This window comes from Oreochromis aureus, linkage group 13 (assembly GCF_013358895.1).
Source record: "Oreochromis aureus strain Israel breed Guangdong linkage group 13, ZZ_aureus, whole genome shotgun sequence".
NCBI classification, from domain to species: Eukaryota; Metazoa; Chordata; class Actinopteri; order Cichliformes; family Cichlidae; genus Oreochromis; species Oreochromis aureus.
The window spans coordinates 11,326,245-11,353,951 of record NC_052954.1 but is presented as its reverse complement, the minus strand read 5'-3'; the positions used below and the strand labels follow the sequence as shown (position 1 = coordinate 11,353,951).

Here is a 27,707-nt window from a genome sequence, read left to right as displayed (position 1 = left end):
CCAGCAACAGAAATTTTCAGCAAAACTGTCTTAGAAATGATTTCTTTTAATCACAACCACAGCAAGTTTTTTTTAAATGTTTTATTATTAATAGTCTCTGCTACATTAGTATCTGTATCAAACAAGCTCAGGCAGTATCAAACTGCTGATCTTTGGTTAAGTAAATTATTTTGGTGCACCACACACACACACACACACACACACACAAACTCATACACACACGCGCACACACATGAAACATGTGAAACAGAGGAGCTGTAAAGATGTAATAGTACAACGAGCATTGTGAGTTGAGGATATGGTGAATACTTGGTCATAACCAGGTCAAGATGATACCACTGGGATTCTAAACAGACCCTCTGCTGAGCAGGTGGGTTTCTATACAAAGATTACCAAAAAAAGAGAAATACTACTCAAACAAAAAAAGAAGGAATACAGATTCAAATCTGCAACTACACAGTGCACACATACACTTTTCTTCTTTTTGCTTGAACAAGAAAAGCGAAAAAGAATATAAACACTCATAAAAACGATTTATTATAAGGACTTTCAAGCCAGCTAAGTGATTTCTATAAAATCCGTCAAAAATAAAACTGTGGTATGTCTTTTAATCATAAATATGGTCAGTAGTAACTGTTTTTAATATGTGCACTGCACATTCGAAACAATTTTTTTCAATCTCTATAAATCATCATCGATAAACTCAGAGGTCCCTTTTCCCAAAGAACTTTTTGAAGACAGACTTGTTGCGTGGCCGCGGCAGGCTCACGTAGCTCCTCAGAGCTGCGTCCTGATATCTGTCCTGCTCCCACCCAGCCAAAGCCAGCAGTGGAGGCTCAGAGCTTCTGCTTGCTGATGCGCTGTCTGTTGACTTGTCTCCCACCACCAGAGTCACACAGTAGTTGGAGCCTGTTTCCAGGCCTTTGCCTCCAGGGGTGCGCAACATGGGTTTGATCTTTTGGTAAGTTGCTGCAAAAAACACCAACAGAAAACATTAGAAGACAAAAAAAAAACAAAAAAAACACAGATATTATAGATTATAAATGCTAAAATGTATTTTACAAGTTGCATACTAACATGAAGTAAAGGAGTGGGAGCGACGCTTGCTACTTAGCCAGTCCTGACCACTGCATAAAGGGGAGTGGGGAGAGGAAGAGGCGTTGTCTTTGAAGCCTCCAGAGAGTCCGTGAGTCATCATCTGCTTTAAGCTGCCTTTATCAACATCTAGGAAGGGCCAGAGAGAACATTAAAAGTAGGACTAAAGGACAGAGGAGAGGAGTGAGGAAAAGCAAAACCATTTACTGTACTAACACCAGTCTCAGTTATGTTGTTTTAATATGCAAGTAGACAATACTTTAGCTCCCCCTAGTGGTACCAACTGTACCTGCAACAACCATTCACTAGTTCTTTGGTTATTCAAAGCCGTGAAATGAAATCTTTTATACTACAGTAGCTGATAAAATCATTGCGCTTAAAATAAATCAAATGTAAACTGTACGTAAAATAAATCAAATGTAAACTGTACGTAAAACAATAAGTAACAGAGTGCATCCTCTAACCACCAGCCCAGTGGGACTAATCAGAAGCCAGCGGTGGAGAATGGTGTCTATTTTGCTTCTGTATTGCCGTGTGTGAAAGTGGAGCAGATGTATTTGTTAAACTGGTCCCAGATAAATGCAGCTTTTGTCTGCACAGCAGAGGCTCTCACCACAGCAGCCCGCATCCGAGGATGAGATTAAATGTTCATCCAAACGCTTGAAGTGACTCTGTGGCATGTGATTCAACTCTCTGGTGAGGACAACAATTTCTTTGGTCTGGGTGGTACCCGGTGGGTTGTGCCTGGGAAACGGTTGGGTGACATCATGTTGAGAGGAACAGTGGCAACCGTCTGGATCATGACATCCAAAACAGAAGGGGGGCTTTCTGTGGACAGAAGAATTGCAAAGCTCTTATTTTACAGAAATTAATATCAAAGATTTTGTGGAATTCAATTATCTGAAAGCATCTTACAAGGAACTGGGGAGGTCTTCATCAAAAGGGACACCTAATATTGAAGATCTACACACTGTCTGACCTTTAAAAAAACATAAAAATGAATTACATTAATAATACTGAACATGAATTCAGTGTGAGCTGTGAAATAACTGAGTTTACCTGTGCTTGCTTGTATTTTCATTATCCATTTCTTCATCATAAAGCGTGAAGATGCATTAAACAGATATTCAGACCCATCACGGAGCCTAAAGATCAGAAAACACGACTTTTACCGTTCCAGCTGCTGGAAAGGCATGACTGCCTTTAAATCAGTATATTTCTATTAAACAGCAGTTGCTACAATCTGACCTTAATCGAAAGCAGTTGGGTTTTTTGGTATATTCTGGGAAAGGTAAACACTCTGCTCCCATGAGGTTCAGTGGCAGGCCACATGCAGAACTCTGCAGCACAACACAGTGTAATCATCAGTGACCACATTCTATTTACTTCAATTATTAATCCTCACTTTTCTCTTGGGCTCCTTTTGTCGTGATTTCTTGGCTTACCCTCAGAGTCTCCTTTCTATCCTGGTAGAAGCACAAGGTGTGTCTATATAGGACAGCGTGGTAGGAGTTCCAACCTCTGGAGGCTGCCTGTGAAAATAAGATAAGAGTGTGTAGTGCTGACTGCAGGCTTTACATTTGCTGACTGTGCTGGCTTAAACATTTCTTACTTTCTTCCCTCCCAGCTGCAGCTTGTGCTTCCTCTCAAGCATCCCCTCCATAGACTGCAGCTCAGGTTTTCCACTCTGAAAGGAAGTGAATTATAAAAAAAAAAAATCAATGAAAAAAGAAAACTCATAGAAGAGCCCAGATTTCCAGCTGGCCAAGAGCTACACAGACTGCAGTAACACTCACTGAGGTGAAACAGTGCCACCCTGAGGCCACATGCTCCTCAGGTTTCTCCAAGTCCTCTTGGCTCTGTGAGGCTTTCCTTTGCTGACTGATCCCATCCAAACCCATATGAACTGACAGGAGACTCACTGACGGGTCCTGTTCAGGGTGAGAAGATATAACTTTTTAATGTAGTTATACTGCCTTTAATGTCTACAATACAACGGGGGTGAGAGCAGCATACATGCACACAGTAACTACATGTAATGTGCAAGCCATATTGACATACAAAAGTATATAAAGTATGTGCCATGTTTATACTACATCAATGATTTTCTAATAAATAAGGTAAAACATGTTTAAAATCGACAATCCCACCTAGCACTAAGTTTCTAGAACTGCATATACTTCTGCTTTGATTTACTTTGGCTTTGAATTCATTTGTCTTTGTCTTTTCTTTTACATAATGAAAAAGTAATTAAATCTTTTCCGTTAAAAACTGTTGACACACTATCTGTCTGACCACCCACCACAACTTGTGAGAAAAAATTCTTTTTGTAATTTCAGTATAATCTCAGTCATGTGGGATCATCACACGCTGACCTCACCTTCAAGCAACCTGTGTGCTCGTCTGCCTCCTCCCCCACCTTTGCCTTCTCTACCTCCTCTTCCTCCTCCTCATCCTCTTTGTACTGATAAATGTATCTCTGATTGTCCCCTACATCAGGTAGCTTCACTGGATCCGAAGCAGTCTCGTTCACTGTCACTGAAGTCTTGCTGGCTGGCTCCCTGTTAGGAAAAGCTGCCCAGGACCTTCTGTCTCCTATAGACATTGGAGGAAGGTGATCTTTGGGACTCTGGCCCTTGTCATAACCAAGCAGGTTCTGAATGTGCGTGGGCAGTTTGAATTCAGCCACAAGAAGGTTGGGTGCCGAGGCAGTGACGAGGTTTCTGTAGAGCACAGTTGGGGTTGTATCTGAAGGTGTCTCTTTGGCTTGGTCTAAAGGTAAGGACTCTTCCTCATTGGGCTGGTACATGATGTCTGAGCAAATGCTCTGCCTGTAGTTAGTAGTCTGGTTCCAGATGTCCTCCAGTTCTTCCTCCTCTTCCTCAAACTGCTGGTGATCAAGGTGGACAGGCTCTGTTTCTATCACTGCTGAGCGTGAAGGTGGACCCGTTAAATCATTTTCTCTTATTTTAGTGCAGTCTGTACCTCCCACTTCAAGAGATATAAGCTTCCTCACCACTCCTTTAGGCTGCAGGCTATCAGTATGTGGAGCATCATCTTTGCAAAACTTGAGGCTGCTGGAGGTGGAGATGCCAGAGTCCACAGAGTCCTGTCGAACACTCTTTGTTGACTTCAGGTTGACTCTCATGAAGGAAGCTTGGCTTGACTGAAGTCCAGGACTCTCTTCATGAAAACTGTGGGGTCTTGCACATTTGTGGTACTGGTGTCCATTTAGGTCTCTAATGAGTGTATGAACACTAAGGCACTCATGTTTATGTATAGCTGTAGTGGAGGTGGAGGCTTGGTTCACATAAATATGGAGCTGTGAAGGCTGGACAGTTCCATCCTTTTCAGCTGTGCTGGTTTTAATCTCTGACAATGTTTTGTCCCACTCCTGTTTTTCCTCCTCACGAAGAGCCACCTGGGTTTTAGACAAATCATTACATTGTACAGTCTGATCCTCATCTTCCTCCACAGAAGGAGAAGGTGGAGGTTGTAAACCGCTGTCCACACCAGGAAGATGTTTCCCAAGGGATGTAGATAGCTGCGTCTCAGCAAAGCTGCTTTCAGCTGAAGTGTCATGCGTGACAGTGGGAGTGGGTCTAGTCTGTCTGAAAGAGCTCAGGAATGTTTGTCTGTGTGAGTGAGGGTCTGGATCAGTCCCGGCTACTTTTTTGGATTCTGGAGGGGCAATAGTAATGATGTCCTGAATGCTGGGGATGAGAGTCATATCTTTAGGTAGATCAAAACTCAATACAGAACCCAAGGAGAGGAACCTGCAGTGGCTTTTCACCTGACCTGCTGTGGGTGTAGTGGTTGGTCCTGCTGAAACAGCATATGGAGTAATGCTGTATTCCCCTGAACACTCTGTATCAATGTCCTTCAGCAAAGGATTCTTCATATAGGCAATGGCTTCTACTCCATCCCCATTCTTCTTCTTCCTTCGACGTTCCTTCAGTGGCCATGTATGTGTGTCATATGTGATTGTCTGAGAGGTACAATGAGGCATCCCATCTGTTTGCTCCTCAACTCCCATGATTTTCTGGATAGTGTGTCTACGAGCATCTCTCTTCCTCTTCCGCTTCTTGCCCATTCTCTTGATGCTGCTGAAGATCGAGCTGCCGCCATTCCCTGTCGTGTTGTGGAAAGTTACGTTGGTTCCCTGAAGTGCAGGTGCTGAGGAGGATGGCAAAGAGGAGGACGGCAAGAAAGTCGGGGAGGCTGAGGCTGCGGAGCGGCTTTTTTGGCGGGGCAAGGTGATGCTCTCATACACAGGGGCCGCAGCCAGGTTGTTATCCTTGACATGCAAGTAGGTACTTACCTATTAAACAGAGAAAAGAGTATATTAGGTATGTGTGGAAGCTCTCATATTAGTGAGATTACTGTACTAAAAATGGTTAACCATAGACTCATGCGTGCTGCAGGCTGAAGCCTTGCAGCCCTCTGTGAGAACAAGAGCTGTTTTATGTGTTACAGATGGATGATGACATGAGAGCAAAATTGACTAAGACAATGATCGCACACATCCAAGAATACAACGGATTCAGGAATGCATGAATCTGACACAACAATGTAAATGCATAAAAAAAATTATTGAAGACAAAAACATTAGATGTAAGGACAAAAGAACATGAACATTATTGCAACTGCACACTTACAGGACTTAATCAGAATCATATGTGGCTTCACATGCCGTCATACGCAGCTGTAATGTCTTGACCTTTCAACTCTGTGACTAATCTCTTGTTCTGTGGAAACCCCAGACTATAAATCATGGTGTGCAGTCTGGGGGCTTTTCTTCGAAGTTCAGCAACAGTTCTCTGTCTAATGACTGAACCTCTGCTGGCACTTGAGAGAGCACTCATGCTGCGAGCCATTTTGGAGCATGAATTTCATAGGAAGAGAGGATGAGGTCACTGCTTTCAAACAACTTTAGCACAGCCGCGCAGTCAAACACGACCAGGTTTACATCAGGCTTGTAGTGAAATGACAGCAAAGAAGAGAGAGCTTCTGTCAACGTTCACTGTAGGTAGAAGACTGCTTGTGCTCTTCTTACTCATCACCCTCATTCTGTCTCTGTCAGCAAATCTTTTCAGTTTTAAATCCTGGCTCATTTAACAAGTTGCGGCCCAAAGAAAAGTTTAACAGTGAGAAAAAGCTCAGGTTTTATTGTGTGATTTTCTGGTGGGAACTTAACAATTCATCTGAGTTTATACAAGATGAGCTGAAAAGGCACGATGACTGCTGACAGATTACTGCAAAGACAGACTTGCCAAAATACACAGATTTGTTTTCAGTGCATCAAGATTACTGAGATCATTCCTCTTGCTTTTAAGGCTGGAATGCATGATGGAGAGCAAAACTGCTTTAAATATGGTAGTGAATACTGCAAAGATAACAGTTTATTTCTGGTGTGAATTCCCAAGAAAAGTAAATCAACTGAAAAACTTTTTATACACAGACTTTGTACAACTTGTGGTTTGGGGTGTATTGTTATAAATCTATTGCAAGCATTAAAGTAAATTCTAAAAATTACTTAAATACAATATTTTTTTCCTGAAAACAGAACATTCTTGTTCACCTATTGAATGTCAGGTAGATCACTTTATTCATTACGTTTATATTTTTATAAATGGATTGTAAAAGTAGCACCTTTCTTTTCACATCCCATTAAAAATCATAACAGAAAGGACTACATTAATAACAGAATTTATTTGGTTTTAGATTTTCATTTACGACTCTAGTTAAGTGGGGAAACTCTGAGTTTTAATAGTAAAACAGTTTGTTTTCTTTTCTCACTTTTCTCATGTTAACTATAAATTTTCCAGCCACAGCGACTTTTGAGATGGTGTCAGTATGAACATGATAGCACCTCGGCCTGACTTATTTCCCGTTACTCTTATGTCTCACTTACAGCGAAGGAAACAAGCCAGGGAAGCTGCAGACTGGCTGTGTCTTGTAACAGATTAGTAGAGCATGCTGCCTTAAGAAAAGAGCTACACACAGCATGCAGTCCCAGCACACTTTGAGATGCAGCATGCAATGCCAGTTCACACCGCGCAGTTTACCTCATTTGCACTCTGCCGATAAATCTTTTTCTTTCGCTTTAAACTACCCAAAGTATTTTCCAAAAGCCCCTGGCAGCGCCTCCAAAAGTTTTTATAGGCAGAAGATTGAGGCACAGTGGGCTGAGGGAGAAAACGGGGAAAAAGGAAGATGTGAAGGCCAAAGGAGAGACGGGAATGAACAGCAAGACAGTCAAGAAGGGAGATCCCATGCAGTGTGGTTTCAGGGAATGCGTGTTACTGCATTAACCTTCAGGAACAGTAACAAATATCATCTGTTTCAGTGCTTCTGGGAGAGAAGTGAATGTGGGCATTAATAGTGACATCCTATATTACTGTGTAGCTGCTTATAGTGTGAAATGATGAGTGCGTCTCTCACCCTGTGGACAGGCTCAGAGGTCTCTTCCACTACCTCTTTTGTCCCAGCAGGAAGGTCAAGTACCTGAACCTGGCTGTCCCCTGTGTTACCAAAGCTAAGGATGAGGTTGACTGTTCCCCCCACAGGAGGGCTGCTGCCCTCTTTAAGCACCAGCATGTTGGCTTTAGGAGGATCATCCTGGGGTCCAATGCTGTTCATGATCTCATACCCATCTTCTGATGGCTCCTCTTTATGTTTCTCAGCATGTCTGGGCACCAAACACAATGGCTGGCTATTTCTTGCCTTTGTTGTGTCTTCAGTAGGGGTGACAACTGGGGATTGATGGGAATGGAAGGGCTCTGGCTCAGGAGCTGAATTCTATGTATCATGGAAAGAGAACATAAAAACACAATGGTTTAGAAACACTTTGTACTACAAATATTTGTCATTTTATATTACAATTTCCACTTGGCAAAAACATACATGCACTGGTGTTATCTTGTTCTCCCCAGACTTCATTCACTCATTGCCTCTACACTAAGTGTCCCTCTGCTCATTTACCTCTGTCGATGGCGGGCACATTGTCGCCTCAAAGTAAATGTTGTCCTGTGAAGGCTCCTGTCTGCTCTTCTTGTGGAGCCACTGTTGCTTTTGAGCCCTCCAGTGTACCAAGATCCACCCAAGCATGCTCCTCAGTTCCTCCATACGCTCTCTTACCTGAAAGACAGAGTTCGTAAAGTAGAACCAAATAAAAACAAAAATATATTCAAAGAAAGTCAAGTGTGAAACCCTGCTCACCATCTGTGTGAGGTGGTGCTCCTTGTCTAAAAGATTTTTGCCTGTGGCGGCCAGCTCATCAAACTCCTCAAACTTTTGCTCAATTTGCATATCCAGCTCTGCAACCAGTGGTGTCTGCCCGTCTTTCCCAAAATGCAAGGTGGTATCTGAGAAAATGCATGACCTGGTGTCTTCTGTCCATGAGCTATTCAGAGAAGCAGGTTGGGGTGGGAGGTAGTGGAGGAGACAAGTAACAGGGCTGTGAGAAAAACCATACATTCACAAAGCATGAGAATGACCAGGCTCTCCCTGATAGGACAGACATTCATTGCCCTGTCACACTCGGCCCAGGAAACTTGCTCTGACCTTCTCAGCACATCTTAAATTATACATTTCCCCAGGGACCTGTGCTTGACAATGAGAACATCCTGTTCTTTCCTTGATAGATGTTGTAACGGGCAGATGTTCTCACAAAAGTTGATTATGAAATAACTTGAGGCCCAGAAAAGGGTCACAACATCCTCACGCCCTGCTTACATCATGGCGAGGTAGCTCCTGAAGAAGTCCTGGAGCTGCGCAAACTCTTTCAGACGTGATTTGTTCTCTGTCACGCTCTTTCCCAGCTCGTTCCAGGCCTGCAGTGTAGCCTGAATTTTTGCATCTAGTACGTGCACTCTCTCTGGGCACAGATCCTTCAGTCGAGAAGCCTGGTCCTGCAACTCCTTTACTTCCTCCCTGATGATTTCGTAGTCAATCTGTGGAGAATCACAGTAAGAATCTATCATCTCCCATCAAATCCACTATCACTCAAACAGCCTGTACCAATTGTATCTCTGACTATGACCTCATCTCCATAGCTTAATGCATATTATTCAGTTAGAGGCCCATATGGTCTACATATGGGCTGCCACGCTATAGCTAGCTTGCAATCGGAATTTTTTTTTTCTTCTTTTGACGAGGCAGTAATTAATAGTGTTGAGGGCTCTCTGGGAGCAATACTTCATAACGTTTCTCAGCTACAGTAAGCCACAAGAACACTGAGTTGTAGATGCTTGTCTGCTGACGGCACAGTTATTTCAGTTTGGGGGATTAGGTCATTTCTGCTTTTCAAAGGTATCAAGTCCAGACAGCTGTGTGTGCGTGTGATAAACATAACACTGCCCAAAAAATGACTCACACAGAACTTTACCATCCCCAACTTCACATCTCCAACCCTGTGAACCCTGGACACTCATACACACCCTACCAGATTTGCTCATAAACACACACATACACTTTGAGAGCTAACACAACAGTGACTCATGCATGCACAAATAAATATCCCACGGGAATAACAAACTTTTGCTTGCTCTATGTTGCTTGCTCATGGCACAAAGGAGAAAAGGCAGGCTTTTTTTGTTGTTGTTGTGAAAAAATATGTCACAACAGGAAACAGACTGCGGAACAATGTGTTGGAGGTGACTATAAGACAGTCGGGGTTGGGGTGGGGGGGGCTTCCCTTTTTTTAAATACACAGGGCAAATTGTCCATAATCCAACATCAGTGTAATGGAATACTGGACTGCATTACCAGAAATGAATCATTTCAGATGTTTACAACATAATCACAACATGTGCCGGCATCTTTCTCTCACCTCCAGGTGGTCCTGCTCCTCCTGCAGAGCCTCTAGGCCACAGCGATCTGGCTCACACTGGATGGCCATGTCTGTCTCCTTCTCCAGGATGTCCAGGCTCAGATCCTTGCTGAAGCACACGCACTCCTCCACACGCACTGCCAGGCTGGCATGCTGGCGACACACCAAGTCATCATGAGTACTCATAGGATGTTATTAAGTCATTATACTTCAGTGTACATTATTTGTTTTCCAATGAGAGCCACATTGCAAATTAGTTTAAAATGGTGTCATGGATTCCCCTCCAGCCATCTGCGTATGTGCTTTTTTAAAATGTGTACTCTTTTTTTTTCTTAAACCAAGAGTAAATTGAAATAACACAAAAACACACATGTGAGGGGGAGTGGTGGCCTGTCTTGGGCCTATTAATGTGCACAGCCACAGAAAAAAGGAAACCAGATGCAACTCTATTAGAGATGGGGGACTTTAAAACCCATTCAGCATCTTCTAGCCTTATTATACGTTAATACTACATCAAACAGTAAATTTGAGCCACTGCAGCACTCGTGTCCATGCATTTTCTGAACAGACTATATGTAATCAGTGCGTGTGATATATATATATCTAAAATCTCATCTTCTTACCTTGCTCATCAGCTCCTGGATAGCCTGGTCGTGGCTTTGTGACCGACCTCTTTCTCTCACTGTGTCATTCAGCATCTCTACAGCCTCTCGTAGCTCTTCCACGGGGTCTCCCATGGTCTCTATCAGAGGCTCACCACTGCCGCTGTTCTGAAGTGTCAGCAAAGTAGGAGGTGGGGAATTTTCACTGTGGAGAGGCTGTTAGATACAAAAAGAGTTAGTATTCCTTTGCCAAGTTCAACTGAATTAAAATGGTGGTAATCTAAATGAGAAAAAGTAGCAGTGCATTGTAATACTACCACTCCTGAATTTATAATTTAATCTAAAAATTCTTATACTATATTAATTTGATTAATTCATAGAACACTGTCAACAGTTTTGATAAGGACTGCTTTTAGTTTAAAGCTGTTGTAGAGTTCATAAAATGGATTTATAGTGTGTTTGCAGTGTGGCTGTAACTCAGGTGGTGGAGCAGGTCACATACTAATCGGAAGGTTGGTGGTTTGATCCCCGTCTGCTCCAGTCTGTTGCTCTCCAATAAATCCCTCATAGTTTGAATGTGTATGAATGTTAGATAAAAGCACCTACATAGAAAGAGCTTAGAAAAAAGTGCTTGTGCGAATGAGTGAATGAGGGAACTTGTGTAAAGTGCTTTGAGTGTTCAGATAGAGTAGAAAAGTATATTTAAGAACCAGTCTATTTACCATTTAAACTACAGTTTTTCAGATAGAATGCAAAATTTGACAACAAACTAAAGCTACCTGTAATGCTAAAACTGGCTACACATGCACAACAACATTTTTTTTTTGATTGAAACTTTTTACAAGCTTATCCTTTGAATGCCACTATTGCAAAATTGACCTACCTGCCCTAATCTGTACTGACTACCACTAAGATCCTGGCTTTCCTCCAGCTCCACACGTTCCAGGAACTCAGTCAGCATGCGTGTATCCTGCAGCTCAGAGCTCTGCTGGGTCAGGGCACTTTGGACACGGTGGTACCTGGGAAACACAAACACCAGCAGGGATGTTATAACCAAAAGCTACACCTAAATGGTAAACCACATCCACATATACAACCTTGCATCCTTCAGCAGAACCACATTACAGACGCCGCAAGCATCTTACTAGGTGACTCGTACCGTGCTAGAGCACTGCTTATGTTATCATATATCATGTGTCACATAAACATATCCTGTACTTTAGTGCACTGAGGTACCTCCACTATGCAGAGTTTACATAGGAAATGGTAAAGGGATCTTTTTGAAAGGGTATTTTTCCAGAATAAATGACCCTTACGTTGCTTGTGTGCACTGTTAAATAATGACATCATAACAAGTGTCTTTCAGCTGCTTAGCGAGAGCCTCCTGCATCAACAGGACCTCAGACTACACAAGTGGCCATCCCAGCACCATCTAACACCCCCACCCTGGAAACACTTAAACAGAGACCTTTCCGCATCTGTATTTTCTTTGGTCAGCTTGGTGTTCTTTACAGAGTCTGAACTTCTGTTTATAGACATAGGTATGTTGGGTAAACCAGCCAGCATCATAAGTTTTAGTGAGAGTCCATGGCAACAACCTGTCTTTCAAAGGCCAACCAAAAAGAGAGGCGTCATCTTGCAAACACGGAATGGGTGACTCTGACACACACTGACAAGCTGCGGGTGAAGTGCATGTCAGAACTCTGGGGTAGACCTCACTAAGTGCTGCATGAATCACAAATGAATAAACTTTGGCTGTGAAATAATGAGCACATGGAGAGATATTTTTGCCAACTTAGAGAAAAAGGCAATTTATGAGATCGATGGATATATTTATATATATATTTGTGGTTTATGGGGTGAAACTGTTTGTCTTAAACAAGAACTGGGGAGCTTTATGAACAAACTCTTCCATGTTGGATTACAAACATGGCAAGCCCAAACCTGTGACCTCTTGGAAACTCTGACTTCCTTTATTTCCTGACCACAGTGACGAGAAAAACCACCAGAGTCTGATTGCTCAGATCCATAACGTGAACTTTCCATGATGACAAATATCAAAGGGCTACCCTTGACCTATCCTTCTAACATACTTTTTCTCCACCTCCTCCATGCGTGCTGGTAGCCCTTGTGTACGTGGGTGGCTGTGACTATGAAGGCGGTCCACCTCCTGCCTCAGAGCACTGAGTTCCAGGCTGCGGGATGCCACCTCTTTCTCCAGCAAACGGCTTTCCCTCTCAGCCATGCTCATTGTTTCAGGGTCACCGGCTAAGACAGATTCCTTCATGGAAAGCTCCACAGACTCCAGCCAGGCCTCCAAGCTGCCAAGGGCCTGGAGCACTTTCACAACCTGTACATAACAGACACGGAGAGGTTGGTGGAGTGCAATTTATGTCTCAGGTTATAGAAGTTTTCCTGCTTTAATTTCAAGGTGATTTAATGCACAGTTTAAACTACCAAAGGCACTGTACAAAGACAACAATAATACGTGGAAGTAGTTGCTAAGACTTACATGACTCATGGTTTCCAACTAGGTCATCAATCTGGATTTGCAGCCTCTTTCCAAGTCATAATCAAATTATATCTGAGCACATTTTATATTCCTTGGATTAGCCTTCATAAAATGTTGTGACTACATCTCAACAACTCAGCCAATTAAGGTGATAAAGTAAACAAGTTTCTAACCATGAGTGCATGCACACGGCTCAGGCTCTGGCTTAACAGAAAGCTTTTAGTAGGGATAAAAATGATCCAGGATAATTTGTCATAATCATAAATTTCAATGAGCAATATGAATTAAGAGAGCAGCCTGTGAACTATTTTCTTTTCTTTAAAAAAAAAAGAATTTTACCCTAAAACCCAGCTCTTCTGAGGCCTGGAGAAAGACAGCATTCCTTTGGTGCCTCTTCCTCAGTTCTTCCCACAGGACTTCCAGCTGGCCAAGGAACTCCTCGATCTTTGTGCTTCCTGGGTGCTGTGCCCGGACCAGCCCGTGGCCCTCCTAAGGAAGGAGCATTAAAGTGATGAGAGAAAATTATGAATAAGAAGTGAAGTGGATTTTATATTGTAACTATAGACTAATCTAAAGCTTTGGATAAGTAAAGTTGTCTCAGACGTGATGTCAGCTCATTGATTAATAAACCAGACCTGCCAAGAAACCCAAGTTGCAAAATGTGGGGAGATTTTTTTTAAAGGAATTCATTCAGTGCTTTATTTTAAGAGAAACTGTGAATGTGACACTGTGCTTCAGTTTACCTTTTTGACCACCTCTATCCTGGCTCGGTTGTTAAGGATTTCCTGCTCAACGGTTTGCTGACACCTCTTTGCTGCTTCCAGCCCCTCAAAACTGGCTATTGAACACACCTGTGTAGCCATGGACACGTTGTCTTTGAGCCATGACAAAGTCTGAGATGGAAAAAAAACAAAGAGAGTAATGAGGAACAGTTTACGCATATGATTTAGCTGCTGAGGCTACAGGAAAGCACATAAACAACTTCTAAGTGATAGATATGATTTAATGGAAAAATACATGGACATATTGCGGGCTACAAATGCTATGCTGACAATTAACAGCAATCACTTCTGATGTTGAAGGCACAGTCCTTACTGCTAGCTAACCTGTTTTGGTATTTTCATTTGTATGTGTGGAGCATGCAAACAGTTTTGCAAATTGATTTCTATTGTCTGGAGAATAGTGGGTGTGATTGGCAGGGGAAGCAGTCACCTTGTCAGCAGACACAGTGAACCTCTGAAGCTGTATGTGAAGCTGTGGGTGGCCTGGAGAGGGGGTGGCAATCTTGGGTTCTGTTCTGGGCTTCCTGCTGCAAAGAAAACATAGACTCCAATTATGACTTACATAAAGACCTTTCATTATGTAAGATGGCGAGAGAAGCCAGGCAGAAACGTCACCTTTCTCCCTTCAATTGATTTCTGACAATAGCATCATCAGTGCAGACAGGGCTGTCTCTCATTGGTAAAGAGGTGTGGTTCACTGATTGCTGCTCCTGGCTTTGGCAGCTCTGTGTTCGTCTACCACTCCCACCGTCAGCAGCACTCTGTGGACAAAGGAGTAAATGTCTGTAGGAAAATCCAAAAGATCAGCAACATGGCGTGTGAGTAATGCTTGGCCTTTGCTGAATTAATGCTGACAGGATGATTAAACGTCTCAGAAAAGAGGATTTCATGCTGTGAACAGTCACTAGACAATGAGGCGTTGCTGTAGCTCAGTACTAATATGAATGTTACAATGTGGCTGGACGCTGGACAACATGGACAGCTGCCCGGAGTTTCTCCTGTAAATGACACAAAACATTCTCACAAAGGTTCGCTATTTTTAGTGAAACAGCCCAGACCAGTCTCAGAGTAGAAGCTATTTCTGTTTGACAGCATCAAACTTTTTCAACACTAAAGATGGCAAGAAAGGTTTAAAAATGTGAAATTACAAAATGAATGAGCACAACGTTACTAACATATGTTAAACCACTCTGATCATAAAAAGAGCCATTGTAGATGGAAATATAACCCTCAAACTCCCATGCCCCTGCTCCCATTTAAAGCAGCAGTGTTGTTTCAGCTTTAGACAGTGATTTCCATGGTCATCCACCCCGACTCTGTTGAGAACTCTGGAGTTTTTAGAAAGGTCAATGCCACAGCGATCAACCTTGTCTATGGGCAGAAATATATTAAAGACGTCAACAGCCATTAAGCTACTTTTACAACCATATGAGTATTTTAAAGGTTGGCCAAAGGGCTCTACTGTAGAATTTCCAATGAGAGCCACAAGTATCTGGACTGCTACACTGTGCTATCCTGAGTGCAGGTCTTTTACCTTCTTCATCCTGCTGCGAGCAGCTGTGTACTACAATAACATCTTTTCTTTTAAACTGATGTTTTCATAATTATGTATATGTATGTATACAAATATTTAATTCAAGTGTTTTAGGCAGTTTTTTATTGCTTTATTCGGTAATTACTTCTTGATGTTGGTGCTGTTTCTAACTATACAGTGCCATACATGTAAGTTTTTGATTGCTTCACTTAACTAAACCAGTTGATATATACTGAATATGAAATTATAAAGTTATGTAAGCACTTAGCAATGTGCCATAGTAATTATACGAAAAATACAAAAAATCCATTAATAACAGTGTTTTATGGAGGGCCCTTAATTTAATCATATTATTTTCTGACTGGGCTTATAGAAAAAGTGAGGCAGGGAGCCGGAGAAAAGTGTCGCCTCCAAAATTATGCGAAGTGCAGTAAATTGCAGGGGTCTAACATCATTTACCAACATGCCAGTCATTTTATAGGCCAGGCTGAGTTTCATAGAGGCAAATTATAGGCCCATTTATGTGCTAAAGCTGTAGAGCTAAAAACCTTGTGTCAAAGAATTCATAATCATTGCTAAGGTCTCCTCCGCAGATAGGCATTTGCTTCTGTCTTTCATTTTCGCAGGGCACTCCACTGTAAACATGTCGTGTCGTTTCACTTTGGCAGAATATCAGCTACAGAAAAAATAGCCGTATAACAATTTGGTATGTCATATTTAATGGTATTCTGTGCTTTACCGTCTTATCCAATCATTTACCATTTCAGCATACTGTTCACTCTTCATTCCTATCCCTTTCTACTGATCTTCTCTCACCCTGTGTGTCTTTCTGTAGTGTGCTATGATGTCAGCCAAGAACTATCACTTAGCAGCAGACCCATCTGGTCTCCAGCAGTAGCATCTGGCTACAATTAGCCAGAGAAACAGACGATAGCCATGTTTACCTTCAGGAACAAGAGGCTATATATGGCTAACACAGACATGGATGCGTATATTGAAGCACATACAGACACTAAAACCTTTACAGTTAATTGACTGAATTATTGCATGAGAGTGAGAGAATAAGAACAGTGTGTATGTGCACATGAACACATATGCAAATGCACTGACAATGCTGTCTACCAGCATATGTGCAAATAACTCACAGTCACTATTAACTTAAAGATCCATGTAACTGCGTCATTGCATCTTTAAAAGTAATGGGCTCAATTCCATACACTAGGGTGCTGTGAAAGTATGTGACAAATTACTTTTACTGTTTTAACAGGTAGCTGTGCTTGTGCTTAGCACTTCGTTTGGCCTTTAAGGCTCCAGGCTTTTGCATGGAATGTCTTTTTAACCCTTCCATAAAACAGTGACAAGTAAAGCTCCCATAGTCAGTGTACTCAGGCAACTACTAACTCTTAGTGCAATAAAGACCATTCTAACCATTCACTCAAGGTCGTCCTGAATGCCATGCCAACAAGATCAGTGTTTGTAGAGCAACAACTGAGTCAGGTTTGCTGCCCTGATGGGCTCCTGTCACAGATGGTGAGATGCGAGAAAACATGAGTAGAGAAATTTACTGAAACAGTAACATAAGAAGAATGGAAAGAATGAAGTTTGCTTTCTCAAGCATCTGTACTTTCTGGCTTGACAAAGTTAGGACAGGGGCCCAGCAGGGATCAGAAGTGCTCAAGGTCAGTGATACAAGAACAGCTTTGCTCTAGGCTAAACTCAAACAGCCACTGTAATCAAAGAAATGTAATGCGCGAAGTTTAAAGACTAAATATACACACAATTACTGGTTTTAACCACACTTACATTTCTGGATAATCAGACTTTCTGTCAGGTTTATGGGCAGTGCGGTAACTATAGAAGTTCAATAAAGTTCCTGTAGGCCTCCAAGACAAGGAATGTCAAGTCCACGGAATAAACATACTCTCTAGAATATTCACCCTGGACTGAACTGTGGACCCTCTGTTAATATAGTATTAATTCAATGACTGTACTTTTGTTAGAATGGTTGAAAGCCAAGATATTTTTCTACCATGAAGTGAAATTTTGGAGGGAAAGGCTTATTTGCTCTGGCGCACTGTTCAACCATGTTGTGCAGTCAGGGCTTGACATTTTTCATGGAAACTTATGTAATTCTTGTGCCAGCACAAATAACACCTCTAAAAGCTCTTCCTGTGTCTCCTACAGGGCAATATTTGTAACATTTGAAGACTGGGGTTCTTGTTAGATGATACAGAAGGTGATTGGCAAAAAATAGAAAACACAGTTACATATTGCTTTTTTCTCTATAGCACTGGTTTAAGCACAAAATTGGTATTTTTGCAAACCATCTTATCACGGAATTCTCCAAAACTGGGACATCCGATGATATAATTAAGTAGAGGGAAGATGGAAAACCAACAGTATTTTGGGTGCCAAGAGTAGAAGCCACTGCTTTACAGCACATCTGTCAAATTCTATTTTGGAAAACTGTGCTTTAGCTGTATATCAGGCAGTTTCCAAACCAAAGGACGAAGTGCGTCACTTTCTGAGGCCACAGATTTTGTAGGACTGAATGGGGCTGGTGTCATCTTTTGCCAGCACTGATGGAGTTGTTCTCTCCTACTTGGGAACCACAGTGTGGTTTCTCCAGTATTACAGTGAAATATAAAAGCTACTTACAGCACAGCCTTTCAGATGATTCTTCTCCTCCTTCACCTCCTTTCCCATGATACCATTTGCCTCCATTCCCATGTTGCACTGGGGTTCTTGGGCCAGTGTCAGGAGGTCAGAAGCTTCCCTGGTGAAAGTGGAGCCAGAGAGAGAGAGCGTGGTCTTGTCACTCCTGCAGGGTGAGCAGACCAGGAGGTTACTGTAGTACTGACAGCAGGGCTTCAGAGGCCAGCGATTCTTTCCAATTATGGCTCTGAAGTTTCATGCCAGTGTTTGTGTTGTTTGATTAAAATAGTCTTGAAAAGCAGCTGATAAGAGATGGCATGATGTAATATTTGGATCTAAAGATAGGCTACTAACATGAGAAAGTTTTTGCACATGGATGTCAGAAGCTTGGACTCGCACAATTTACAAATTTTGCAATATTATGATTATAATCATTATTATTATGATTATTTCACCAAACAAGTAGAAGAACTGCACTGTAATCCATCTCTTTAACCTAATGGCCTTCTGATATGAAAATTGGGAACTTAAAACAAAATAACAACAATTATTTTGGTTGTAGTCATTAATTTCATACAGCTTCTAGCACCCTAATCAGTCTAAGGATGCAAAAGTCTGGATACTTAATAAAAAGAAAAAAAAGTCTGGCTACATAGTGCTTGTAATTACAGTAACAATAAATGTATTTTACACGTTCTATAAAAAATAACCAAATATTCTTGTAAAGAAGTTCTACTCAACTTCAGCAGACTGTTTCAGATGACATCAGGATTTTAATAGTAAGAGGTGAACAAACCACGTTTCCAACTTGCAATTTTGCCAATACATTATTCATGTTGTACACCTCTCCAAATTCAAAATCAGCACAGAAAACTTCATATTCTAAACTGAGAGGTAAATGGTAAATGATAATCTGTGTGCTAACTGGTCAACAGACACATACGGCAGACTTTTTCTTTGCTTGTAATTTTTCACAGATTTAAACCAAAATTAGACACGGATAATCAGAATGAAGAGAAAACTCTTCATGCAGAGCTCATTTTCATTTGGAAAACTGTTTGGTTCTCCCAGTGCATACTTCTGACGTCAGTAACAGTAGGGTAATGACAGAAAAAACACAGTTCCAACTCACTGGGTAGCTGTAAAGGACCAATTATTGAGTGAAATGGTCCGCATATTTAAGGCCACCAAAGTTGTTAGGGTATCCTTGGCCTGTTGGCGTACCTGAAAAGCTTCTGAAGAAGTGCCCAGCAATCCTTCACCTCACTCTGCTTCTGTGTGACACTGGCAGCCAGGGTGGGGTGGAGATTCAACAGCTGGGATACACTCACATCAAGCATCTACCACACACAGGCCTGCAGGTTAGGTAGAGAAGGCTTCTGCAACACACTTTCAAGATCTGACAAAGCAGTGCTGCTTTAAGTGAAAAGACACTGCATACCATGATCTGACTGGCGATCTCACGCATTTCTCTATCTCCAAAGCTGTCCACGTCTTTCAACACAGACATGTTTTTCCTCTAAAAGAAAGGAACACTATGAGTGGAAGAGCCTCTCAGATCTAATATATGATAATATAATTATGTTTTCAGGAAGTTTTACCATGCTGTTTATAGCGAATAATATATTATCAGCCTGATGGTAAAATGAGGACACTTCCAGGGCCAGATGAAGATTTTCATGGTAGTTTTTCAGATGCGACTGCATCTTCAGCCACCTACACAAACAGCAGACAGCAGCATAGAGAAACTCAGTCTTCAATTAATCTTTAGATTGGAGGTGTTTCATGCAATTTTTCAGTTCAAATGTAAGTGACAAACATTTTATTGATGTGTTTCCTCCTGCTGGATATGTTTTTGCTATCTGTCTTCCCTTGTTTCTCCAGTTTCAGTGCCAAGTTGTTGATTTCCTCATGGAGATTTCTGTGTAGCTGCTCATCCTGCAGGGGAACAGGAGAACACAATCCAACTATGACCTCAGCTGTCTTTACCATACACTGATGGAGACAAATTACAGGCAGCCATAGATAAATTACTGGAAAACCTCTACAAAACTGTAAAGGAAGCTATTAACATATGGAAATGTATATATTTTTACCACAGGAATGTTGTTTATAACACTTTTATCAGTGTTCTGGTAATTATTAGTAGTAGCTCACCTGTTTCAGATCTAAAATTCTTCTAGTCAACTGCATTTTGTCAACATTTTCCCCCAGGACATTCACCAGACACTGTTCCTCTTCCTGCTGGCACACATAAAAGTCAGTGTTTATAGCCCCCATTTGTTAGGAACCCAACCATTATTTTTTTTAGAGGCACCAGGATTAAACCACATTACCTCTGCTACCAAGCAAGATGCTAAACAGAAATAGCCTTCAGCATGCAGTGAGGAACTTTGAACTTGATACTAAGGGACAGAGGAAAGGATGAGTGCAACGTAATGGAGAATACATCTCCTAGGGTGGATGTTTTATAGACTTCATAACCAGCATCCTCCATTACAATCCCACAGGTCCATTATCAATCATCAGTTCCCTTGTGCCAGACACGGACATGAACAGAGAGATAAACATAGGCCTAAAATGAATTAGATGATTGCTTTTTGATAATGACAGGCAGATGTTTTACACCGGTGAACATACACAAACCAGAGATGTCTTCAGGATACTGAGCTAATTTCCTGTATTGGAAAGTGCTGTTTTTGTGACCATTATCTTGACAAATGTTGATTGGAGCTGCCTGTAGACTCAGATTTGCCTCTGGGCCAACTGTTTTGGCATAATTGTTGAAGTTGGAAAGCATTATTAACTGCCATTTTTTAATCTGTGGTTTGTCTGCTTTGATAAATACGAAGGAGAAAGAGAAATGTAGGGAGATTACAAAGGTGATGTGAACAGGATAAGAAAAATGAAACGTGTTCAGGAATTAACAGTGAAATACAAAACACTGCAAAAAAAAGCAATAAAACGTAAATTACATTTCACCCTGTTGGTGTTAAATTTAAGAAAATAAGACAATTTGAAGGAAATACCTGCATCATAAAGACAATCAATATTAAAAAATGCTTTGAGTTTACCCAGTAACCCACTAAAGTTTGCTCCTTCCTCCTGAATTGAAAATTTTAGTTGTATGTAGTATAAAAGCACAGAAACACTGATATGTTCCTTACCTTCTCTTTAATCCATGCCTCCAGCTTGTCCACCTTTTTGTTGAATTCCTGCAGGTTCTTGGCTCCTCCTAGAGCCCTCATCTGATTTGCAGCCATCTGTTTGAGGGTCTGCCACTGGTCCCTGAGCTGACTGAGCTGCTTCTTTACCAAATCAGATGTGGGATTCAGTTTACAGATCAGCTGCTCACCCATCTTTTAAAACACACAGAAACATAAAGACATTGCTCATTTGAATTGTCACCCAGAGCAGAGTGAACACATCTGTCATTCGTGTTTTGAATATACTCCTGAAAACTCTCAGAGTTCTGCTTCTGCCGTTGCCGGCCTGTCTGACTGTCGACCAATGTTAATTATGACCAATGCACAATTTCCAAACATTTCTCCTGTGGGAGAAAGTATAAACTGGCTTGACAGAGTTGCCTGGAATACTGAGGTTCTGCTTTTCTCTTGCCTGGAAGTGCCTACCATTATGTTATGTGTTATATGATTTGACAGGCTCTTTTAACACCAAATGCAGTGATTAATGGTTACATTCAGATGCCCATTATGTGTTAAAAGTTAAAATAAACATTTAATTTTGGACATGGGGTGCTCGGATGTGCTTGTTTTGGTAACTCTTTGATATTTCAGTTAGTGTCCAGTCTCATCTTGAATAACTTTCCTACCTGGTTGAGTTGAATCAGGGTGTTCTCAAAGTCTTTAAGATCTCTCTGAAGCATTTGTGAGGCGTCTTCCCAATCCTCCAGGGGGCAGCACTGAATATTACATCCATCCTTCAAGTCCTGTAGCTTGCCTTTGATCCATGCCTCAGCCTACATCCAAATTACAAACACAGGCAAAAATCTCTCAGTCATGCTTCACATTGTTATTCACTTATATGTTTGCTGACCTGAATCTGAGAGTGTGTAAGACTGCTTTACACACTTCATGCTGGTTTAGGGAGCATATATTCAGTGCTGTTTGGCCAAATTTTCACAACAATTTGGTGATTTGTTGTGACAGTGACAAAGTACAGATATGGCAAAAACTGATTTGTACCAAACTCTATTGTGGACATTTGAGCCTATAAAAGTGACACAATGCTGTCCTGTACATGTGAAAATCAAGTGGTGAAGACTGATTTGTACATTTGGACCAACAGCATATTCTATTTTTTTCTTTTGCAGCGAATCATTTCACACCTTAAGCTCATCTAGAGCTTGAATTGTGAGATATCTTCTGCATGAAAGTACACCAGACAAAAGCAGTCATCATTTTACATATCTAGCAAATAGACCAAATTTTTTTCCCCGTCTTAGAGTAATACAGCATTCAGCACATCAAGCACATCAAGACCAGCTCTTTGTTCTCCAGTGTCATGTTATACAGAGCAGAAGTTTCTCTTGGCAAGGGCCTCGACTCCATTGCATAAGGCTTTGTCTTGCAGAGCAGCCTTTTCTGGCAGCCTTCTGTATGGAGTGAGAAGGCCAAACCAGGTGGCCAAAATCAGAAAGCGTTGGAAAGTACGTGTTTGTTTTCTGCAAAGAACACAGCATGGAAGTCAGTGGCCCGCCTAAGTTACAAAAACTAATAAATCAGCTCAGGTTCTTCTACTTGTCAGACTGATCCGGACTTTCCTTTTTTTCACAGCGTTGCTTTTGTGTATGTCAACTGACAGTTACACACACAAATAAGTCATTATACCTTAACATTACATCAGAGCATTATTTCCCAAGGAATTCGGTGCGACTGACATTGAATAATAAACTCTGTAGCAACTCCACTTTAAAATCAATGAAACATCAAGACCGCACATGACACATCCACCAAACAGCTTTTTGCTCTAGATTAAAATATGATGTCACTGCTCCCCAGAGGAGCAGGTCATTAACTTTACAAGGCCCCCAGGGTAACGGGCGTATTTCTGGTTTCAACAGAAGGAAAAGAGCTTGACAAAACAGGCCTGCCCCTATCTTCTCACACTGGCTCCCATGGCATTATAATGACCTCATACAGGAAGTCTATGATTCCCTTGTTTCTTCCTGTCCACTCTGCACAACAATGGTCTGTTCAAATCATACAGTTGGGCCTTAGTCTAGCCACAAAGAATAGAACGACTGCAGCTTTAAAAAATATGGCCACAAAAGTAAACATTGCAGTTAATACATAACAAATTTTAAAATAAATATAAAAAGTTGAAAGAAATCTGATTTTGGAATTTATAAAGAAAACAAGGACAGCTGATTGACAGTTATAAAATATTAACGGGCCACATTTTTTACCTCTTTTGTAATGCAACTTGGCCCAGAGAACATTGTGGGAGTTGAAGTTTCTCTATTTCTCTATCTTGGAAATGAAATGGTGAAAGGCAAGATATGTTGCAGAGCAGCCTGGAAGACAGATGGCTCTACACAAAGTCCTGCTCCGCCATGTTGTGACCCGCTCCGCTCCCCTAGCTCGAACCATCGGGGGCCTTTAAAAGTCTCTCCCTGGAAGGCTCACTTCCACTTTGTCAGAAATGTAATACTGTAATAATACATTTTCATCAGCAATAGCAGTCAACCAAATTGCTGTAAAACAGGCGGGTCCCCAGGTACCTAAACTTCCACTTTTATAAAGCCAATTGTCAAAAAAGTGAACACACAAAAGCGTCCTCCACTGTGTCCAAAGGGTCTACTAAGCTTGTTAATGTGCTACAAAGCTACATACATCATACTCAGATGTAATTCTTTTTTTTCTCGCCTATCACTTGGATGGTTGCTTGACAGAGGTCTGATGGCAAAGCCAACTGCTGGACAAAAATGTCCCTCAGCCGAACTCGCTAAAAAATGTCCTTGTGTGTGCTGGGGTAAACGCAGCAGTGAGATAACACAACCAGTTGTGCTGCTTGGCTGAGTCTCTCTGAGCAATAGGCGTGAAGAGATGGAGCCAAACAATGATCTCATCCCCAAATAATTGCTTGTGGCGGTTTCCCCTCCCTCTCTTCCCTCAGCCGAACACAGCTCATACAGTTCTTAGGGACAAAATAAGAATCAGTACATATTTTGTTCTCCTCGGAGGGTCATACAACAGGCAATTTCCTTTCTGATTTTAACTGAGCAGCATAACATGTTTCTTTTGGGATCAGCCCACTGTAGCTTGTGGTCTTTGTAACATTTATAGATTAAAAGAGATTAACTGTAAAATAAGAGGCTGCAAAATGACGATAAGCTCCATAGAAAAAGTATCTCCTCAAATGTTTCCTTATTTATTAGACATTAGGAAAAGACAGAGAGCAGGAAAATAAAGCTTGTATGTCAAAGAGTGAAAAACAAATGATAAACCCACTGAAATACCACAAGGAGCTACTGATGCTAATACGCTGTATGCCTGCCTCGTGTTACCTGCAGTACTTCCTTGCTGAAGAGTGAGTTGCGCTGAGTGAAGCAGTCACTTGGGAGTGTAACAGCTGCCGACCCTTCAATCGGTGTGCGTGGATGGCTTTCTTTCCTCTGAGGCTCGTTCTCCTGCAGTTCAGGTACTGATATCTGTGTGAGCACACAACACAGAGAAAGTGTTGAAAACACAAGATCAGTTTGACTCCAACGTAAACCTTTTTTAAAAACAGATATAACCATACACCAGATGATGATTGCTTCTGATGAACCTATAAGAAAGAGGCACAGCTCTCCAGCTATTATCACTTCACAATGAGAGGATGTCTAAGTGTCCGCTTACGTTGATTATACCTATGTTTGCCATCCAGGCACATTACAAACACATGTCAGACTGGCCCCAAGGTCTCTCTTAACAAAAACCTACTGTCAGCACTACGTAGGTTGAAATGAACACGACTGGCACAAGTTCACTAATGGACAAGCATTCCTGCTGGTCCCCAATCAGGAAACATCTGGGCACAAGAGGGAAGCAGGAACAGGCAGATCCTCCAATGTTTTTCAGGCTTATGTGTAAACATGTCATCGTTAAAGAGCCTTGACAGATCATGTTCGCTCATTATTACCTGCACAGGTACAGGCACCAAAGCCACTTTATCTCTTGTAATAAGAACATTTTGACAACGTGGATGAATAATACATGAGCAGAGTAAAATCAAAGTATTGTTGTGGTAACAAAATAGGAAATTATGTGAAAAATTACTCCTTGTTTTGTTCTTGAAGGGGAATTAAGGCCATGGCAGTCTGTGTATTATTACAACCAGCCTCCACAAGTACTTCAGCTAGCCTTTTCTTTTGTTAACATCTACTCCTGACTTCATGTTTTCCAGTGGGCCCTGCCTCTGCAAGCTCTGCTGTTAACACAGCACTTCATCCGCAAGACGCAATGACTTCAGCTTGGAACCGGACAAATCCAGCAGCCCACTAGCTTTACACAACATCCTACAAATATACTTTTAGTGTTTATTTGTTCTGTATAATGTGTCTTAAATACACGACAGCAAAATCGAGAGGAAACAACGAGTATTCTGGGTAGCATTCAACCAAAACACACGGTTCCTATAACTGGTTTTCCACCTCTGTGTCACTTCGCTTTAAATTTATAATATAAACGCAGCTGGCTATCAAGAAACCCCCAACAAGGGCTAGCTTTCCTTTAGTCTGAATAAAACACTGAAGAAAGCTGCTCACAGTAGCACAGTAAGTAATAACAAAACATTTTAGCCTCAAAATACCCGGATTTTACCACTTCTTTTACTCTAAAACATGTCTTTTAAATAATGCTAACTATTTGATATTAATTTAGCAGTTAGCTTGCATCTTACCTGTTGTAGGGATTTCTCTCTGTTCACTCTCGGTCTGGTTTGTCCCTGCATGGGCTGAAATTCATCACTGCTCTCTTTTTTGAGTAAAACCTAAAATATTAGGATAAAATATGCAACCGGGAGGGACCAGAAATGTCAATAATGAATGGTAAAAAAAAAAAAAAAAAAAAAGCTAGACAAAAATGAACGCTGCTAATTAACGTTTTACACGGTGTGAAAGCGCACGTGCTTGTGACTAATTCCAACAGGCCTTTTGGGTTGGAGCTGGTAAAACAAATATATCCTCGATTAACAGCCATTTCTTTAATAACTTTCTCTTTTTAAAAAATCATGTTTCAGATCATTTCCATATTCTACTGGAAATGTTATAATTAAAGCAGCACAGTGTAGGAAAACTGGCCTCTTCAAGTTTAAGGTTAATTATTTTGAAACTCATAACATTAAAATAGCCAATTTATCAAATATCCTTTATGTAACTAAAGGTATGCTACACATACATTTGGCAAAAAATATTTATCTATATTTAGACTTTTTTTTTTTTTTTTACCTTAACAGCTGTTTTAATGCACTGCCATATTTTTTGAGTCATATTTTTTTTCTTTATTGTTAGAATTGTTTGCATGCAGTCTTGTACCTTAAATTGAGAACTGGGCTTATTCTCACAGCTCACACCCACTATCCTTGGCAGATGTATTTCTGATGTGCTGCTGATGTTGTTGTTGTTATTGTTGTTCTCAGATGTGCACCGTGTAATTGCAGGCTCTGCTGTCATCTTGTCCTCTGGCCTGTCTTTGTTCCCAGAGATTGTGATCTTCTTTATTGATCTGGAGACAGCAGAGGCAGAGGCAACGTTCTGGTTCAGCTGGTCCTCTGCTGCCATCCGGTCTTGGTTGTGTTTCACGGGGGCTACCTGCTTGACAATCGGCGAGACGAGACAGGGGCCATGTGCACACACCTGTGATCCACTGAGGTAGAGCGAGTTCAGATTGTGCTGCAGCACACAGTTATCCAAAGTCTCGCCGGGTAGATAACTCTGTGTAAAATCCTGACATTTTGGCACAGCAGGAGCTGACAGCCTTGTCCCAATGGTAAAGGGCTGCACCTTCCTCACAATGCTCTCAGACATGACTAGTGTCCCAATAAGAAAAAACAAAACAAAACAAAATTGCTTAAGTCCGAGTGAGCTCTGAAAAAAAAGTCTGTTTCATCCCTTTGCGTGCTCTCCTGACTAAACAGTTGTCCAGTCTCAGTTCAGCAGTCAAGTGGAGGGTGGAACCGAAAGTGGAGAGAGGGAGAGAGAGAGAGCTCAATTCTCCACCTTCTTGTGCATGTTGAGAATGCACAGCACACAGCCCAGGATGGCTTCCTTGGACTCCTGGGATCGAACACGGTCCCAGATGTGGCGCAGTGCTGTTCCAAGGTGCGTAGCGCCTGTTGAGAGGATTCTCCTGAGATACTGTGCCACTGAGCCTGCCAGTCTGCTACTGAGGAGCCTGATAACCAGGGACCGCAGCAAGATGAAAACTGCTGGCATGCTGCCTGACTGTGCTGCACTAAAGTCTTGGGAAAAAAAAAAGAAAGCTCAGAAAAGGAGGGGGAAGAAGGAGGGTTGGTTAAGAGAAGGGATGAAGTCACCACCTCTTCTCTCTCGCTTTCTTTCTGTCAGGAGCAACAGGGGGGGCTGTAAAGCCTGGCTGTCAAAACTTCCCCTCTGAACCCTAACAGAAAATCAAGCAAGATAAGAGACCCAGAGTAATGGAGTCAGAGGGAGAGACCTCTGTTGGACCTT

General features: G+C 41.6%; 1 protein-coding gene across 4 annotated transcripts; it reads right to left on the bottom strand.

The window, feature by feature from the left end:
* Positions 1–72: 72 nt before the first annotated feature.
* LOC116318583 lies at positions 73–27,219 on the bottom strand. 4 transcript variants are annotated; one of them, XM_039621740.1, is made up of 35 exons: positions 26,553–27,219; positions 25,919–26,008; positions 24,543–24,686; positions 21,846–21,992; positions 21,181–21,372; positions 20,350–20,418; positions 20,171–20,254; positions 19,833–19,951; positions 19,615–19,729; positions 19,455–19,532; positions 19,238–19,353; positions 18,017–18,179; positions 14,440–14,585; positions 14,255–14,351; positions 13,786–13,935; positions 13,382–13,531; positions 12,624–12,880; positions 11,414–11,549; positions 10,552–10,746; positions 9,929–10,081; positions 8,833–9,050; positions 8,317–8,500; positions 8,080–8,235; positions 7,540–7,896; positions 7,164–7,283; positions 3,476–5,416; positions 2,892–3,026; positions 2,708–2,782; positions 2,541–2,627; positions 2,344–2,435; positions 2,155–2,240; positions 2,011–2,074; positions 1,709–1,923; positions 1,078–1,224; positions 73–969 (listed from the first exon to the last, which is right to left on the bottom strand). In XM_039621740.1, exons 1-35 carry the CDS (start codon positions 27,042–27,044, stop codon positions 704–706), a joined length of 7,236 nt encoding a protein of 2,411 aa, XP_039477674.1. In that variant the 5' UTR covers positions 27,045–27,219; the 3' UTR covers positions 73–703. The 4 variants fall into 4 exon arrangements, with proteins under 4 accessions (XP_039477674.1, XP_039477677.1, XP_039477675.1 ...); XM_039621743.1 differs by lacking the exon at positions 7,164–7,283 and having other exon boundaries at positions 20,171–20,257; positions 26,553–27,218; XM_039621741.1 differs by lacking the exon at positions 20,350–20,418 and having other exon boundaries at positions 20,171–20,257; positions 26,553–27,218.
* Between the last annotated feature and the right edge of the window lie 488 nt (positions 27,220–27,707).